General features: G+C 46.4%; 1 protein-coding gene across 1 annotated transcript in view; it reads right to left on the reverse strand.

The window, feature by feature from the left end:
* Nucleotides 1–17,672, reverse strand: part of ITGA9 (integrin subunit alpha 9) — a 353,562-nt gene that overhangs the window by 71,336 nt on the left and 264,554 nt on the right. The window contains exons 19-20 of the mRNA XM_079713622.1: nucleotides 7,258–7,344; nucleotides 3,807–3,886 (exon numbers count right to left, since the gene is read on the reverse strand). Of these exons, the coding sequence (XP_079569748.1) occupies nucleotides 3,807–3,886; nucleotides 7,258–7,344 (167 nt within the window). The remainder of the gene's footprint in view (nucleotides 1–3,806; nucleotides 3,887–7,257; nucleotides 7,345–17,672) is intronic.

Genomic DNA, 17,672 nt, shown 5'->3' on the forward strand with positions numbered 1-17,672 from the left:
CACCTCCCCAGTGAAGCCCTTCTTGGATTCTAGCAGTGGGAACAAAGTCTACCTTCTCTATGCTTTGCGTTTCTATTAGACCACAGCCATGCTTTATGTAAACGTGAATGATGTGATATTGAAAATAGTGTGAATAAAAAATCACGTCTTGCATGATTTCAAAGCTGGCAAGCTCAGACAATTGTCATCTGTGTTGAAATGCTATTATTCCTGTGGCAATGCTACCCTGACAGACAGCGGGAGCCATGCTGCACTGGAAAGTTGTGCAGGAGTTGGGGGATTGCTGGGCTGTATTTTAGCATTCACTGTGGTTCTTATTTCCATCTGGTTTGCATGTCCCACTGCAATATGTAGGATATAATTAGTGTTTGTTAAGTCCCACTAGTGCTGAACTAAAGGCCAGAAAGTCATCACCTTTGGAGTGGAGGTTGGATATGACAACACAAGGTAAAGAGGGTCAAACAACCACTGTGACGTGCTGTGCTCTCATTTTTAAGACAAGAACATTCTCTAAAATATTAAGGAAAATGCTAAAAAAAAAAATAGAGAAAGCAGCATTAAACGCAAAAATATGCTACAGTGGTGGTGGATTGAGGGGCTCTGAAAATGTATCCTTCCAGCTTCACAGTGGTTCCCAAAGGAAAATTAATCTTAATTCTGTGAGTTTTAAATAACACTGAGACTGAGGAAGGACTCCAGTGAAAAAATAAAACAAAACCTCGTTAAGTGTTTGCCCCACCAGTCCTGCTGCTGTCTACTGTTGGGTTGTATATGTTGGGGCCTGACCTGAACCTCCCAAAAGCCCAGTGACTTCAGGCTTTGCGGGCAAAGCCATTAATTAGTAAGAGGCAAGAATGGACCAAGGGTGATGTTGAAAGATTCAGCACTTGGGAAGAATCTTAGTCTAACCTTTGACTAATTGGTGTTTTCGTGAAAATTCAAGAATCACTCAGGCTGGGGTGAGTACGACAGGGTGTTAAAATCCAAGTTTTGGCTGAGGCGTAATAGATGCCAAAATTCAGAGGAAAGCACTAAACCAGGATTTACTATGTCTGGTGGCAACAACCCAAACTATAATGTCAAGGATGTAACAGAGTCGGGAAAGGAGGATTCTTGGAGACAGATTTTGGAGAAAATGGTTTGTGGTCAGGGGAGGGTGACTGCCTTCTAAGCTTCAGAGGACCTTGATCAGGACAGTCAGATGCAGGCCCAGGAAACTTAAGGGGAGGGGGCTGCTGGCTTTCTCCTCCTGACTCCACAAGGATCACCTGCCTTTCCAGAGACTGTCAGGGCAAAGATTCCTGAGTGGGATCTACAAGCAAGAGCCAGGGTAGGGTCACCTTTGGTCCTGTCTCGGGGCACTGTCTCGGCAGCAGGAACTGAAGGCATCTTTGGCCGCCTAGAGGCTGAGGTTGGAAAATGTGGTGAGGGAGGAAGCACAGGTGAGCCTCCCCAGTAGTGGGAGGGTGGAGGGGGTCCCCAAAGGGGAGGAGCCAGCTCTGCATACCCAGACTGAGTGAGTGCCTGCAGCAGTGCCTGGTAAGTAAGACCTTTCCTGTTTGCCTTTTACCTCTCACAACCCCTGCTGTGAGCCTGGGGGGCTCTCAGGAAAAGGGGGAGAGGGCCAGTAGAAGCACCACTGCAGGAAAGCTAGACTATTCCCAGAGAAAGGCTTCCCTCCTGCAGCCTTGCCCTGGCAGAGGGGAGGAAGCCTTAACTTGAAATCAAGTTTTGATTATTTCATGGGACAGGAGACACTTTGATTATGGATTTGTGAATTTGCTTTGAGGCTTGAAGCGACTGTAGGAGCCCAAGAGAAGGGCTTTTACTAACTTTGGTCCCTGCTGTATCTCCCCTTGTCTCACACAGTAGCTGGTCGTAGTAAGTGCTCAAAGGTTTGTAGAATGAGTGAGGGACAGTGCCTGCCCTGGGCTGTTCTGCCCTACTTCCTGCACTGAGCCGTGTCTGCCTCTGTCTCTAGACTGACCCTGTCTTGATGAGGTTTGAGATGGAAGACTCTCTCTCATTCATCCCTGCTCCCTCTCAGCTTCTGCTCAGTGCTTTACACTTGATGGACATGAATGGGGCTGAGAGCAGTGGTCCAGAGCAGGACCCCTTGCTCTACCTGGGGGTCAGATAGATGGCTGAGCCGGCACCTGTTATCTTGCACCATGGGGCTCATCTGAAAAGTCCGGGAGATGACCTTCTCTCTCAGAATGTGGGACCAGGAGCGCCTTCTTAGTGCCCAAGGGTGCAGTCCTCCTTGGAGGAAGTCTTGGGTTGAGCACCCTCATTTCAGAGGTGACCATGTGGGTGGAGGCCTTAGTTTTACAACGCTTAGCCCCTTGCCTCGCTCTGCACCCCGGATTCAGTGGGTCTCCAGTCTTGGCCGCATGCTAACCTGTGGCTGCACAATAGCCTTTCTCTGGTTGACTTGCAGCCCCTGGTTTCATGGTCTGCTCATCTAGTGTCTGGCCTTCCATTTTCCCGGCCTCCATTAGCCATGAGGTTCCTGATTTTGTTATCTCACCTTTTTTTCTGTGGATCTTGCCTGACCTTGGGCTTCACAGTGTTTGGTTCAGATCTCCAGACCACCTCTGGGATAGATTCAGATCCCTTGGCATGAAAGTTTGTCTTGGAGATTAAGGCAACTAGAGATAAGACATGATAACTGAATGCCTGATCCTTGATCAGACTCTGGACCAGTAAAAAAGTGGCTACAAAGTCATTTTGGGGACAACTGGAACATGGACTAGAGATTAGATAATAGCATTGTATCAGTGTTAAATTTCCTGAATTTTATAACTATACTGGGGTTATTTTAGAGAATGGCCTCATTCTTAGGAAACACATGGAGACACTTTTGGGTAAAGAGGCATGATATCTGCAACTTACTTTCAGATGGTTAAGTGGAAAAAAATCATACATAGAAAGAGAATGATAAAATAAATGAGGCAGCACGTCAAGACTGAGTGAATCTGGGTAAAGGGTATACAGGAGTTCCTTGCACTATTCTTTGCAACATTTCTGTTAAGTTTAAAATCATTTCCAAATAAAAATTCAAATAAAAAGGTTGCCTTGGGTATCCAACCTATGCAGTCAAAGCTTGTATCTCCCTATTCACCCACCTAAATACCTCTCCTTCCAGCCCAGCTATCGGCCAAGGGCTACCCAGATGGTATTTCAAGGCACATGTGGATTCTGGCTTGTGGAGGCAGCTCACGACCCCAGAGTCTCTCTCAAGCACCCTTGGCTATACTGGAGAGAGAGAGGCAGGAGCACAGTCCTGAGGGAAGACATCATTACTGCACTGTCCCCTTCCCTATCTGTCCACTCAGCTCCTAGGACAAGCCCTCTCTTGAGGACCATCTCTTGGGGGCCTCCACCAACAGGCTTGGCCAGGCCCTCAGGCTGCAGGAGCCCTGTCCTCGCATCAAGGGATGCTGGGATACATGCATGAGAAGCCACTGACCACAGAGGACACTTGTGAACTAACCAACCACACAAGCTTGGGCTGGAATCCTGACCACTCCAGGCCTGTCTCTCCTCAGCTGTAAAATCATTTACCTCTGACTGGATGAACCCCTAGTCCTTCCCAGCTCTCTCTGAGCTGGTGTCTGCACAAGCGGAACTAGACAAGCACCATCCTTGAGAGACCCGATTCTATGCAGCGGTTTGGGGCTTTATCACTGAGCAGTTCCTTCCTCCTCAGCGTTTTGGGCATCATCATCAAAGCATGACCAGGGCATGACCTTTCTTGGTCCCATAAATCTTTCATCTTTGGAAAAAATTTAAATCCCCCTTACCTCTGAGCAGTAACGATGAAGCTAAGAACTTCCTCTTCCCCAGACAGGTGGCCTGTATCAAAGATCACGCTGAATTCATACTATGGGAAAAGAAAGTGACATTTGGCATCAGCCAGCATTCCAAACTTAAACACTACAATCTTCTGCAGTTTATGACCTCTGGTTGCTCATTTGCACGGCAAGCTTTATTCTGTGTGCATTTCTCTCTGATGGTCAGGCCAGAGATACAACTTTAGCAATAAAATCCAGAGCCCACTCTGGCGAGAGGCACACTGTCCTTTTCAGCAACTGAGGTTTTCGTTAGGAAGCGATACGCTTGAACTCTTAAACCAGGACTTCCTAAATTTCACTCACACACCATCATCCCAGTTTTTTGCTACATCTGCTTATCATATCACCTGTGATATGTACTTTGTATTTTTATTGCCTCACTCTTGCTGTTTAAAGACTATTTTAAAGAGAAGAATTTATATCACTATCACAGATGGGAATCCAGGATCACTTGCCATAAAGAGGAGGTCATCATAAAAATAAACATAACGGAAACAAAGGGGTGTTGAATTCTGTTGCCTGCTGAAGGCTCTGGGCCTAAGGTCTGCTCTATTTTGATAAAAGGGAGATTAATGACTGATAGGGAGGTGTTAGAGATATTGTAGAGCTACCGGAGAATTTCTCCCACAAAAAGTTAGGATTGAAAGAGTGTTGAAAAGGTAATAAATTTCTCACTGTTAGAGTCAACGTGGTTTAGTGCTATGTCCATGTTATCACCTAAAATCATCTCATGAGCCATCCAAAATCATCTCAGGTACTCCCAGTGGTGGGCACCCTGTGATTCGGGGAACACTGCTCCAAGCAAATGGTTTTCACCATATACACACCGGGCAAGTGTGGGAATCAGGAAGGACCCCTCGGGTAGGGCTTATAGAGCCAGGCTCTACCACAAACTATGTGATCTTGGCCAAGATACTCGATCTCTTTGCATTTCAATAAAAAAGAAGAGGGTGGACAAAATGATCCTTAAATTCCATCAAGTTCTGAGAGTCTATGACTTATTTAACATCTAAATATTTGTTCCTTTATGACATCATTTCGTTCCTTTATGACGAATTCTAGGCAATGGTCTAACTTTGCAACACTGGATTCTACTGAACTGAATGCTACCTGAAAGTAATGAATGCTGGATCATGACATTGGACCATCAACTAGAGTGGATGCTGGACATCCCTTTCTAGACAGAAATTTCTGTTGCAGTGAGACCTGTCAGCTTACAGTGAGGGTGGGGCATGGAGACAGGACAGGAAACAGAGCTGGAGGACCCAAAGGAAGGGAAAGTCAAGGGTCTCATTGCAGCAGAGAGTCTGAACTGGCAGGAGATCTGAATTAAACCCTCTAAAGATCAAAGTGAGGTAAGAAGCAAAAGATTTGGGCACAAAGCCAAAATGAGAGCCAGAGGCCTGGGAGAACAGAAGGTCAGGAACCGGGCAGGCTGGTCATGAGAGACAGAAACATACAGCCAGCGAAGTAAGCAGATAGTGTGGTCATGAGGCTTAGCAGGTGGTCTGGAGCCTGATGACCCACAGGGTCTGAGGGCAGGGCAGGACAAGCCGGGCTGTGGATAGAGGGAGCGCCATCCCTGCTGGGTCGCTTCTGGGGCTTTCTCCAGGGACTCACCCCCAGAGCCCTGCCTCCAGGACTAGCCTTGCTACAGGCCTTCACTTCTGTATGTGGAGGAAGGCAGTGACATTACCAAGCTGGAAAAAAAAATCCAACATCCAACATCCATACTTCTGTTGGCTCTGTGATTATTTTGAGAGAGAATGAATTTTAACAAAATTTAAGGCCCCATAAGTCAAGATTACTTTATTTTCATTGTATTCATTTATTCACTTTCTCTTTATGGGAAGTGATCCTGGATCCATCTGCAATGATAAGTTTTCCTTTTAAAATATCTTTAAAACTAGCAAGACGCACCTCAGGTTTGAGGGAGGGAGGCTGGATTTTACAACAAAATGGCTACTTTTTTTTTTTTTTTTTGCGGTATGCGGGCCTCTCACTGTTGCGGAGCACAGGCTCCGGACACGCAGGCTCAGCGGCCATGGCCCACGGGCCCAGCCGCTCCGTGGCATGTGGGATCCTCCCAGACCAGGGCACGAACCCGTGTCCCCTGCAACGGCAGGCGGACTCTCAACCACTGCGCCATCAGGGAAGCCCAAAATGGCTACTTTTAAAGTGTTTCAATTAAGTCTATTTCCTGTTGCTCAAAAGATGTCAATAAAATTTGTGTGTGTGTGTGTGTGCATGTGCGTGCCATATTTTACTACAGGCAATGATGCCCAGCATTCAGGGTCCTCCTCCTGCATCCTCACCCTACCTGGAATCTCACAGGACTTGGCCCATATTCTGCCAGCTTTTCTGAGGACAGCCACCACTTGGGGCTTCCCTTCTCCTGGGATGAATGTGGACAGAATGAGGATCAGAGCCAGAAAAAAAGGCTGAGGAATCACATATGTAAGAGCCACCACAGTTTGGAGCAGGTACATTCAACGAGGCGGAGGGATTCAAGTGATTTGCTAAGAAATGAGCAAATCTTCCTTACTAGAACATTCTCACAACTGGTTTGCAAAACAGCTCCTATGTACTGAGACCAAAAAGCCTTAGAGATTAAAATGATCCAATTCTACGACATAGGCAGGATAAAAGGATTAAACTTTCTTTTTTTTTTTAGGAAGGGAAAAAAGGTAGACAAAGGAATATAAAATTTCCTTCAAATCATAGCAGGGAAAACAGCTTCCATTTAAAAAGGCAGAACTGGTCTTTTAGAGTCTAGTTTTACCTCCAAAAATCACATCTTCTATGTCTTTGCATCTCTTTATAGTGATGGCACATACTAGAATGTTCCATGAATCTCCAAATATGCTAAACCATATTATTGTTTGCGCTTAGAAAATGTGGCTCCTTATAAATACCAAAGTGACTGTACTTTCTTGTACTTTTCTGAAAAAATGAAGTGCAATACAATTATTTATATTTTAAGAGGCCTCTTCAAAAAACTGTGAGTTCCCGGGGGGTGACAGCCAGGACTGTAGGTCACTAGCCCAGACCACATCTTCTCCTATGTTGTCCCAGGGACTCAAAGTGGCATGGGATGTCCCAGAAAATAAAATGTTAAGAGGCCAACCAGATGGTGATTGACAAAGTACAAAGGCCGTGGCGTGTGTCTCACATCTGCGGTATGTCACATGGATCAAGGGGAAGGACCACATGTCCACGGCCCCCCGGAACAGACTTGGAGATGGCCATGGACAGGGCTGGCTGTGCCCAGGCAGGGCTTTGCTGGCCACCCTGCTGCAGTGGGGTGTGGACGAAACCTCGGGGAGGCAGTTGCAGAATGAGTGGCTGGTGGGAAGGGCCGGGGGTGCTGCCAAGGAAGTGCCCCATCCCTGCCCCTTACCTTCGACTTCGACCTCATGAAAGGGAATCCCACACTGCATTTGAGGAAGTCCGATTCCAGCAGGTCACAGGAAATGCCCATTTCCTCCTGAAAGACAAAAAGTACCAACAGATGGGCCAGCTGCACCAGGACAGGTGTGTGGAGGAGCCCCAGGGAGGCAAATCCAGGCTTCAGCAGACATGGTCCTGCTTTAGGGAAGTTCTCAGACAACAGCCACTGTTGGCTGTGCTGGAATGAGGAGCCTCTGACAGGCCAAGTCCCCATCCTCCTCTGACTGCCCACTTGCCCTGCCACCCTTGCCAGAGGTTCTCTGGGAAGACGGTGCAGAGGACAAAACCACTCTTCATTCTTTTTTTTTTTTTTTTTTAATCATGTTTGTTATTGTATATCAGAGTTTCCCTAACTGTGTTCCGTAAAACATTAGTTCTGTGGGTATTACATTTTAAAAAAGGGTTTTGGGGTCAAAAAGTTTGGAAGATGTAGGGATAAAAAGAGTTAAAAATGTGATTTTTTTAAAGCAATTATTATTATTATTATTTTTTATACAGCAGGTTCTTATTAGTAAGAACACTCTTCATTCTTAATCAACCCTTTGGCTCTGAACCCCGGTGCTCTCCTGGTGAAACGGGACAGCCCACACGTGAGCTGGATGCCTCCTTAGGTTTGCATTAAAAGGCATCCAAGTCGCCTTTCTGGCTCACACCCTAATCTTGCCTTTCAAAACCTTACTAGTTGAGGAAAAATAAACGCTAAGAAAATCGCACCAAGGAAAACACAGGGATTCTTTCTACAGCATGAAGCAATGAGGGCTGAGCTGCACCCTCAGCAAGCCTTCCCAGGGTGGGGGTAGGTGCAAGGGCAAGGAGAGGGTTCCCAGCATAGCTGGCCTGGGTGGACTCTACAGACAGGCTTGAGAAAACCAGGAAAGGGGCCACGGGGAGCTGCCATCTTTCCACCTGCACACATGGTTTACAACCAAAGTCAATGGAAAGCAGGAGGCTCTTCATAACCCACAGGGCCTCTCTGACTCACTGAGGCCAAATCAAGACTTCTGAGGGGAGACAGAATGTTTGCAGATTTGGGAAAAGGAGAAGGCACAGAACAGAACTAGCACTGGCTGAATGTCTAGAAGCTGGGGTGCTGGAGTTCAATGAGGTCATGTGACTTCCTTAAGGTTATTCTTTTTTTTTTTTTTTTTGCGGTACATGGGCCTCTCACTGTTGTGACCTCTCCCGCTGTGGAGCACAGGCTCCGGACGTGCAGGCTCAGCAGCCATGGCTCACGGGCCTAGCCGCTCCGCGGCATGTGGGATCTTCCTGGACCGGGGCACGAACCCATGTCCCCTGCATCGGCAGGCAGACTCTCAACCACTGCGCCACCAGGGAAGCCCCCAAGGTCATTCTTGACTGACTCTAAAACCTATCTCCTTCCCCTACCAAGGCCCTGATCTTCTCGAGGGCCTTGGCAACTCTGCAACACACAATGGCAGCCAAAAGGAACCAACCTGTGTGGATTCTGGCTCTGAAATGTCACCCATGCTCCCTCCTCCAATTTCCAAGACCTGCACCTCAGCCCAGACCCGCACTTCCAGGTAGATGGGTGAAATAAAAAAAGTTTAAGTTGTCTAATCAGAAAAAAAAAAAAAAAATGTGAGCACTTACCACAACATACCTACTTAGTTATATGTTATACACATATACTATTACACTAATATATTATGAACATTACCAAACACAAAAAGTAGAAATGACAAAAAACAAATAACTCATCTGTGGGATTAGAAGTCAAGATAATAATTGGCGGGTGGCAAGTGGAAGGGAGTTCTCGGGGTGCTGGGGATGTTCTCAGGTGTGATCATTGTGAAAATTCACTGAGCTGGGTGCCTAATGATTTGTGTACTTTTGTCTGTTTTCTAAACATCAATAAAACTTTATTTAGAAAATAGCAACAAAGAAACAGCAACCGAAACAACCCGAAATACAACGAAATAAAACATAGGAGATATATAAATATAAAAGGGAACTGTAGCTTATCTTTCAGCATCCAATCTAGATATCTAATGGGGATAACTGATCTCAGTGACTGTTAAGTTTTCTAACGGTTCTCTGTGACCTTAGTCAGCATCCCTCATGTGGACTTGGGACCTCCTGCATTAAAATTGGTTTGGGAGCGCCTTAAAAAATACAGATTCCCAGGCCACGCCCCAGTGGTCTGAGTAGACCCTGAGTATACGCTGAGATTGTGGGGCCTGAGATAAGCATTTTCAATTCATGATAGGTGATACAGTAAGTGTTCCACTGTGCAATGCTTTGGGAGCCACTGCTATGAGTTTGCCTTTTTTTGGTCCATTCTACAGGTTTCTTGAGGAATCTTCTTAAAATGCCTCTCTCCATTATGAACATAATAAAACTCAAAATCTTAACACTGGCATCCATTTGGCCCCTACCTCTCTGAGCACATATGTCACTATTCTACAAATATCCTTTTCTTGGTCTCATTTCCACACTTTCCACACTTTTGCCTAGTTGCTCCCACTGTCAGGAACACCTTTCCTCAGCCCTTCCTCCAAGGTTTCCTTCACCCATCTTGCCCCAAACACTCGTGGGTAGCAGGTAAGTTTGCATATCTAATATGGGCATGGCACAGGATTTGGAACGGACCCTGAGGATCCATTGAGTGGCTGAGTCATCACATCACCTCCCACGATCAGCACTGAGGACACAGATCTGAATGACATTAGTCCCTGTCCTTGAAGAGCTCACAGCTTAGAAGGGGAACATCTTCCAGCAGAGAAACAGACATTTACAGGGCAGCGTGAGGGGCTGCTATTGGAATCTCGAGAACATGCAGCGGCAATCTCAATAAGGAAAACCAGTGAATAATTTCTCAAATGCTGTCTCACGAACTGAGATTGGTCCTAATGATTGGTCCTAAAGATTGGTCCTAATGATTCACTGTTGGTGGCCTCTTGTCACCTTCCTCTTCCTTATAATTCCTCACCCAAGAAGCAATGTCCACAATTGGCCCAAGTACAAGCTACTCTAAATACTAGCTAACTGGCCTGTGGGCATTAGAGGCAGCGAGCTCAAGCCTAGGTGACCTTAACTCCCTGGGACAGTCTTGGTTTACGTCTGTTGTTCTGGTGTAATTACTCTCAAGAGCATCCCAGGATATACATAAATTATATTACTCAACCCAGTTCCAAAGCTCAACATCTCACTGGAAATCCCTTTCAAACCAGGAGAGAGGTTTTCAATTTAAGTCAAAGGTCTATCCGTTCTCAAAGATTTATCACCCCGAAGACTTCTTCAGGCTTTACATGGATGTGAAGGACTCACTAGGCTTTAAAAATTTACTCTGGAACTTGAGGGGACCTCTGTTTACTCAGCTTTGATCTAAGACTGCTTTTGATTGTCTGAGAACTGCTGAACTACCTTATTTTTGTTAATTCCAAAATGCGAGGAAATAACATTTAAACCAGCATTTATTGCATTATTCCACATCTCTCTTCCACCCTACTCAGTCTAATAGAAATGACAGAATTCTGGTTGGATCTTGGGGTGGGGGACAAGCAAAAAGAGTGAAAACCAAAGACTTCTGTAGGAATGAGAGCGCTCAGTGTACGGTCATGACTCACGCACTCCCGGACGCTGCGACAGGGAGGAATGTCATGGACCACCCTTCTGCGCCTGTCAGCACCAGAACAGCCCTCCCATGGCTATGTAAGTCCCCTTGACTGAAAGGCTTTAATTCCGTTTTCCACTCTTCACTGCAGCTATGAGGCAAAGAGGCCCCCAGAGCATGGGCTTCAGCAAACACTGTGACTGCTGGTGTGGATGGCACAAGTGCTGCACCCAGAACCCCTTTACTAGATGACTTCCAGTCCCTGGCTGAATGGGAGCTGCTTTGCCTGGGAGGTTATAACACCCTTCCTCTGCAGCCTATGATTGACATGGGTGCAAAAGGCTGCCCCTTTGCCTCAAGGTGAGACCAGCTGTACTGTGCAACTCATGTTCCAGAGCCCCCATGGGATTAGGCTGAGAGCACATCCCTGTTTGCTCCTGTCTTCTGCCCCATTCTGTTCCCTTCACTCCTTTTCTCCCAAGAGCATTTCTGCAGTAAATCATTTGCCCAGGAATCCCCATCTCAGGTTCTTCTCCGGTGAACCTGACCTCAGACAATACTCTTTATAGATGAGGCTGCTGGCACTGAGAGCTTCTGGAAAGTACTGGGCATTTGTTCCCAGGTGGGGAGAGGCAATGTGAGAGGAACCCTCACATGCTAACGAATGTTGTTCAAATCCTTACTAACCAAAGGAAAAATTTTCTAACTACTGGTTATAAAGTCAGCATAGCTGCCCCCATCAGGGAGCACTTAATCTCAAAGCAGTATCAGCATCCCCTTTGCTCTGGTTTTAGATCCTGCCTGGGGCATAACCTTAAAAAACAGGGTCACTATGGAGCTAGGTACCACCCCAGCCCACCTCCACCCCCACTCCATAGTCAGGCAGGCATCCTGTAGTCAAAGAAGTCTCAGGGAACCTTTAAAAGATGAATGTTGGTATGATGTGGCTAAACTAGCTGTGCCCTGGCTTTAGACAGCATCAGGAATAGTGATTTAGTGGGGAGAGAGTGCTTTTTACCTCCGCCAGGCACATGGTACCCCACCAGGAGGTACATGGGAGAGATTCTAAGGACAAGGCTTCTCCTTGGCTCTGATTCCTTTTGTGCCTCAATCATTGCTTACACTGACTTTAGCTTGGAGAACTTACCTTCAGCACTGTTGCAAGACTTATGATTACCAGCTCTCAGCTGACGGGGAATGTGGACCAGTGAATAGACTGTCTACCCTTTGTCACTGATTGCCAGACAGTGTAGAATCTGATTATCCAACTCAGATGCAGTGCAAATCTACTAAAACCTGTTGCAAAGGTGCAGGCTTTCATGAAATCAATGAAAGTGATGCTCAGAAACTGCTCAAACCACTCAAAGCCTCTGATTAAGTCTGGATCTGGCAGAGTTAGATCAGTTAACTGTTGAAGAAGTCAAAATTATCCTTGGATGATAACACTTTAAGATGCTTGAGAAGATAAGGCTTTAAATTTAAAAGATCAAGAGAAGTGTTTGGGAAAAATGTACCATCATAAAAACGACCTTTCTGTTATTGTCCTAAAAAAAAAAGGCAAAATATGAAGCAAAGAATGTTACCTTATAACAGGAATATTCACATCCAAAAGCTGCCTACCCAGGACTCAGTTACTTCTTTCATTTCAGAAATTAATGCACTGCTAGTTTTTTTGGGGGGCGGGGGGAGGTATGCGGGCCTCTCACTGCTGTGGCTTCTCCCGTTGCAGAGAACAGGCTCCGGACGCGTAGGCTCAGCGGCCATGGCTCACGGGCCCAGCCGCTCCGCGGCATGTGGGATCTTCCTGGACCGGGGCACGAACCCGTGTCCCCTGCATCGGCAGGCGGACTCCCAGCCACTGCGCCACCAGGGAAGCCCTGCACTGCTATTTTAAAGATGCTAATAAAGCAAATAAACTTTTGCCTTGGGTCTAAGTATCCTTGACCATTATTATTACAAGAGCTGTTAAGTGTAGAATAACATAAACTTATTTTCATAATCTTTAGTTTCATTTTTCAAGTAAAGTCTCAATCAAAACTTAAAGAAAAAATTTTAATATGAAATTCTGGACCCTATTTTAAGAAGATTCACAAAACTGGCCTTTTTCCCAGTCCCACTTTTCCTTGGCTAGCAGACACATCCAATTCCATAAAATGCTATCAAGGTTTCTCCCCAGAGATTGAGTGATTCAGTTTAAATTTTCTAAATTTTTTTTTTTTACTAAGACACATTACTCTCAGGATCAGAAAAACATCAATTAACATTTTTTTTTAGAACACAAGATGAAAGCCTACTTGGTTTCTGCACATTTGTCTCTATATTCTCAGTACCGGGCACTCAGCAGCTCCTGAGTTTGCACTTAGTACTTCAACAAGCCTTGGCTCCTCGGGGATTCAGATGAAGGGACTTCAAGAGGCAGCTTATTTGCTGGTCTGCCTGGCATGGGAGATGCTTGCCTTGGCAAAGGCCCTCTCTTTTCCAGACATACCTCGGCTGTCCTGGCCCTGGGAGCTTGGCCAGCGGAGCCAAGCTCCAGCCCTGCTTGTAATATGCAGTGTGGCTGGCAGGAAGAAATCAGATCATGAAGTTAGTGAGCCTCCTTGGCCTTCAGGCTCCTTCTTCCCATTCACACAGCATTCAATTTTATTCTGGAGCCACACTTTCTCTGACCGCCAACGCAGTGCCCTGTGGGAGCAGCAAATCCGGTCAGGGCTTAATGCTGGGCTCCAGGGAGAGTGTGAAGTTTACCTTCCCATTTGCTACTTCCTCCTGTGTTTGTCAAACTGAGATGACCCTTCATGTTCTATGTCTGACTGAAGTTTGGTATTCATCTAAGACCCCCTTCCTTTCTTCCAGCCACGTGAGGTGTGACCCCTGTGAGCTGATAAGCTCTGTGTTAACTCAGTTAATAAAGAATTCAGGTAAATTTTGGAAGCACTTGATCCCAAATTCTCTAATTAACTGAGGAGTCAAAGGTGAGCAGGGGTTCTTAATAACCTGGCCCAGTGAGTTAACAGAAAGAGTTTATTCCCCAGAAATACTTTATTGGCCCCACTCAAGGATGAGTCAGCCTGAGCCTCACCAGAAAAAACAGTGCTATTCCTAGAGGGGAATCCTTTGGGACAGGGCCCATGGAATTCCTCAGCATGCAGAAAAGCACACGGGCTTGCAGCATAGAAAGTGCACAAGCTTTGGCATCGGTGTGCCAATTGATTTGCTCAGATATGTAACAGCTATGGGTCATCAGACAAACAGGCTGGCCTTTCTACAAGCCTCCATTTTCTCACCTGAAAAATGAAGCCATAACATCTGCATTATAGGACTGGGGCTGGCCTGCCAGTGTGGACGGCTGTAAAGACGGAGTCCACAGATGGCCCCTACTCAGTAATAGCTTGTTACATGCCAGGTAGCTCCTCTTTTTATGCCCATTTTACAAGGAGGAAACTGGAACACAGAGAAGTTATAGCACTTGCCCAGGATTTCCCAGCTGCCAATGTAAGAATGGACCAGAGGGGGCCTGAGGCGGGGAACCCCAAACATGGCACAGACAAGGTCCCCTCTTCCCCATCCCCCGAAGAACCCACAGAAACTGAGCCTGAGCAGGTGGGCAGCATAAACCCAATGAATGGAGCGCGTGGCCTTTAAGGAACCTGGAGCACACGGGATGCCAGGACAGATGCCAATCGTGGTTGATGGCCTGGCAAGGCTGGGGCACTGGTTTACAGGCCCTGCCGGATAGGGGCTGGCAACCAGCAGTCTGAGGGAATAGAGGTGATTACCGGCACACGTGGGGGTTCCAAGGCAAGTGCTACAAAGCAAGTGCCTTTTTAAACTTTTGTCTAAACCCCCATTTGGAAGTGAAGGCCCAGACTATTCTGGGTTTGTTCTTTCCAAGCTTAAAAAAGTAAAGCAAGCAAGAGCTAGAGTCAAAACAAATGTTTGAGACAGATGAACCACATAACTGTTAAAGCCAAAATCCCCTCTGAAGCTAAGGAGTGCTGAATTTGGAGCGTGCACTTTGAACAACCCTGTACCCATCACAGGCAGTGGGAAATCAGCTGTCCCAGGAGGAGCAATTTTCTTATCAAAGTGGAGACAAGGGAGGCTCCTTCCAAACAGTCCTCTTGGCACTAAGGATGCTTTAAAATGAGTAAAAATAATATTGCATTTAAAAAAACCAACACAAATCAGAAATGACTTGAATAAGCTTATTCCTGTCACATGCCCCTCCTGTGCATTACATCAACCCCTAACCTTTGTATTTTCCCAACATGAAGACAAATCAAAACACTTCCCCAAATGCTGATGACTGCCCCCTTCGGGATGGCAGGAAAACAAACTAAAGAATCTAAACAAACAAATAAATAAAAATAAACCCACCATCCCAGCCCCCATCCACCCCAGCGGGTGAGCAGACAAGCCTCTCAGGCTGGAGCTGTCCATCCTTTTTTATTTCTGGTATGGAGCGATGGAGATCTCCTCCAACACCCAGTGCTATGGCAACATTTCCAATATGAATATTCCATTGGTCAGGCTGCTGCAGGCAGCCCGGCTTTAGCAAGACCAGCTGGGTGACTGACAGAGTCTTGGTGCTCCAGCCGGGTGTCAGGCTCGTGCCTCTGAGGTGGGAGAGCCGAGCTCAGGAAATAGGTCCACCAGAGACCTCCTCACCCCACATAATATCAAACGGTGAAAGCTCGCTCAGAGATCTCCATCTCAACACTAAGACCCAGCTCCATTCAATGACCAGCAAGCTACAGTGCTTGGACACCCTATGCCAAACAACTAGCAAGACAGGAACACAACCCCACCCATTAGCAGAGAGGCTGACTAAAATTATAATAAGTTCACAGACACCCCAAAACACACCACCGGACGTGATCCTGCCCACCAGAAAGACAAGATCCAGCCTCATCCACCAGAACACAGGCACCAGTCCCCTCCACCAGGAAGCCTACACAACCCACTGAACCAACCTTACCTACTGGGGGCAGACACCAAAAACAACGGGAACTATGAACCTGCAGCCTGCAGAAAGGAGACCCCAAACACAGTAAGTTAAGCAAAATGAGAAGACAGAGAAATACACAGCAGATGAAGGAGCAAGGGAAAAACCCACCAGACCACAAAAATGAAGGGGAAATAAGCAGTCTACCTGAAAAAGAATTCAGAGTAATGACAGTAAAGATGATCCAAAATCTTGGAAAGAGAATGGAGAAAATACAAGAAATGTTTAACAAGAACCCAGAAGAACTAAAGAGCAAACAAACAATGATGAAAAACACAATAAATGAAATCACAAATTCTCCAGAAGGAATCAGTAGCAGAATAATTGAGGCAGAAGAACGCATAAGTGACCTGGAAGATAAAACAGTGGAAATAACTACTGCAGAGCAGAATAAAGAAAAAAAGAATGGAAAGAATTGAGGACAGTCTCAGAGACCTCTGGGACAACATTAAATGCACCAACATTCGAATTATATAGGGATACCTGAAGAAGAAGAGAAAAAGAAAGGGACTGAGAAAATATTTGAAGAGATTATAGTTGAAAGCTTCCTTAATATGGGAAAGGAAATAGTCAAGTAAGTCCAGGAAGGACAGAGAGTCCCATACAGGATAAATCCAAGGAGAAACACGCCTAGACACATATTAATCAAACTATCAAAAATTAAATACAGGGGCTTCCCTGGTGGCGCAGTGGTTGAGAGTCCGCCTGCCGATGCAGGGGACATGGGTTCGTGCCCCGGTCCGGGAGGATCCCACATGCCGCGGAGCGGCTGGGCCCGTGAGCCATGGCCGCTGAGCCTGCACGTCCGGAGCCGGTGCTCCGCAACGGGAGAGGCCACAACAGTGAGGGGCCCGCGTACCACAAAAAAAAAAGAAAAAAAAAATTAAATACAAAGAAAACATATTAAAAGCAGCAACGGAAAAGCAACAAATAACATACAAGGGAATCCCCATAAGGTTAACAGCTGATCTTTCAGCAGAAACTCTGCAAGCCAGAAGGGAGTGGCAGGACATATTTAAAGTGATGAAAGAGAAAAACCTACAATCAAGAATACTCTACCCAACAAGGATCTCATTCAGACTCAATGGAGAAATTAAAACCTTTACAGACAAGCAGAAGCTAAGAGAATTCAGCATCACTAAACCAGCTTTACAACAATTCCTAAAGGAACTTTTCTAGGCAGGAAACACAAGAGAAGGAAAAGACCTACAATAACAAACCCAAAACAATTAAGAAAATGGTAATAGGAACATACATATCGATAACTACCTTAAATTTAAATGGATTAAATGCTCCAACCAAAAGACACAGACTGGCTGAATGGATATAAAAACAAGAACTGGGGCTTCCCTGATGGCGCAGTGGTTGAGAGTCCGCCTGCCGATGCAGGGGACACGCGTTCGTGCCCCGGTCTGGGAAGATCCCACATGCCGTGGAGCAGCTAGGCCCGTGAGCCATGGCCACTGAGCCTGCATGTCCAGAGCCTGCGCGCCGCAATGAGAGAGGCCACAACAGTGAGAGGCCCGCGTACCGCAAAAAACAAAAAAAACCAAGACCTGTATATATACTGTCTACAGGAGACCCAGTTCAGACCTAGAGACACATACAGACTGAAAGTGAGGGGATGGAAAAAGTTGTTCCATGCAAATGGAAATCAAAAGAAAGCTGGAGGGCCTCCCTGGTGGCGCAGTGGTTGAGAGTCCGCCTGCCGATGCAGGGGATACGGGTTCGTGCCCCGGTCTGGGAGGATCCCATATGCCGCGGAGCGGCTGGGCCCGTGAGC

Source organism: Hyperoodon ampullatus, assembly GCF_949752795.1.
Source record: "Hyperoodon ampullatus genome assembly, chromosome: 10".
Classification (NCBI taxonomy): Eukaryota; Metazoa; Chordata; class Mammalia; order Artiodactyla; family Ziphiidae; genus Hyperoodon; species Hyperoodon ampullatus.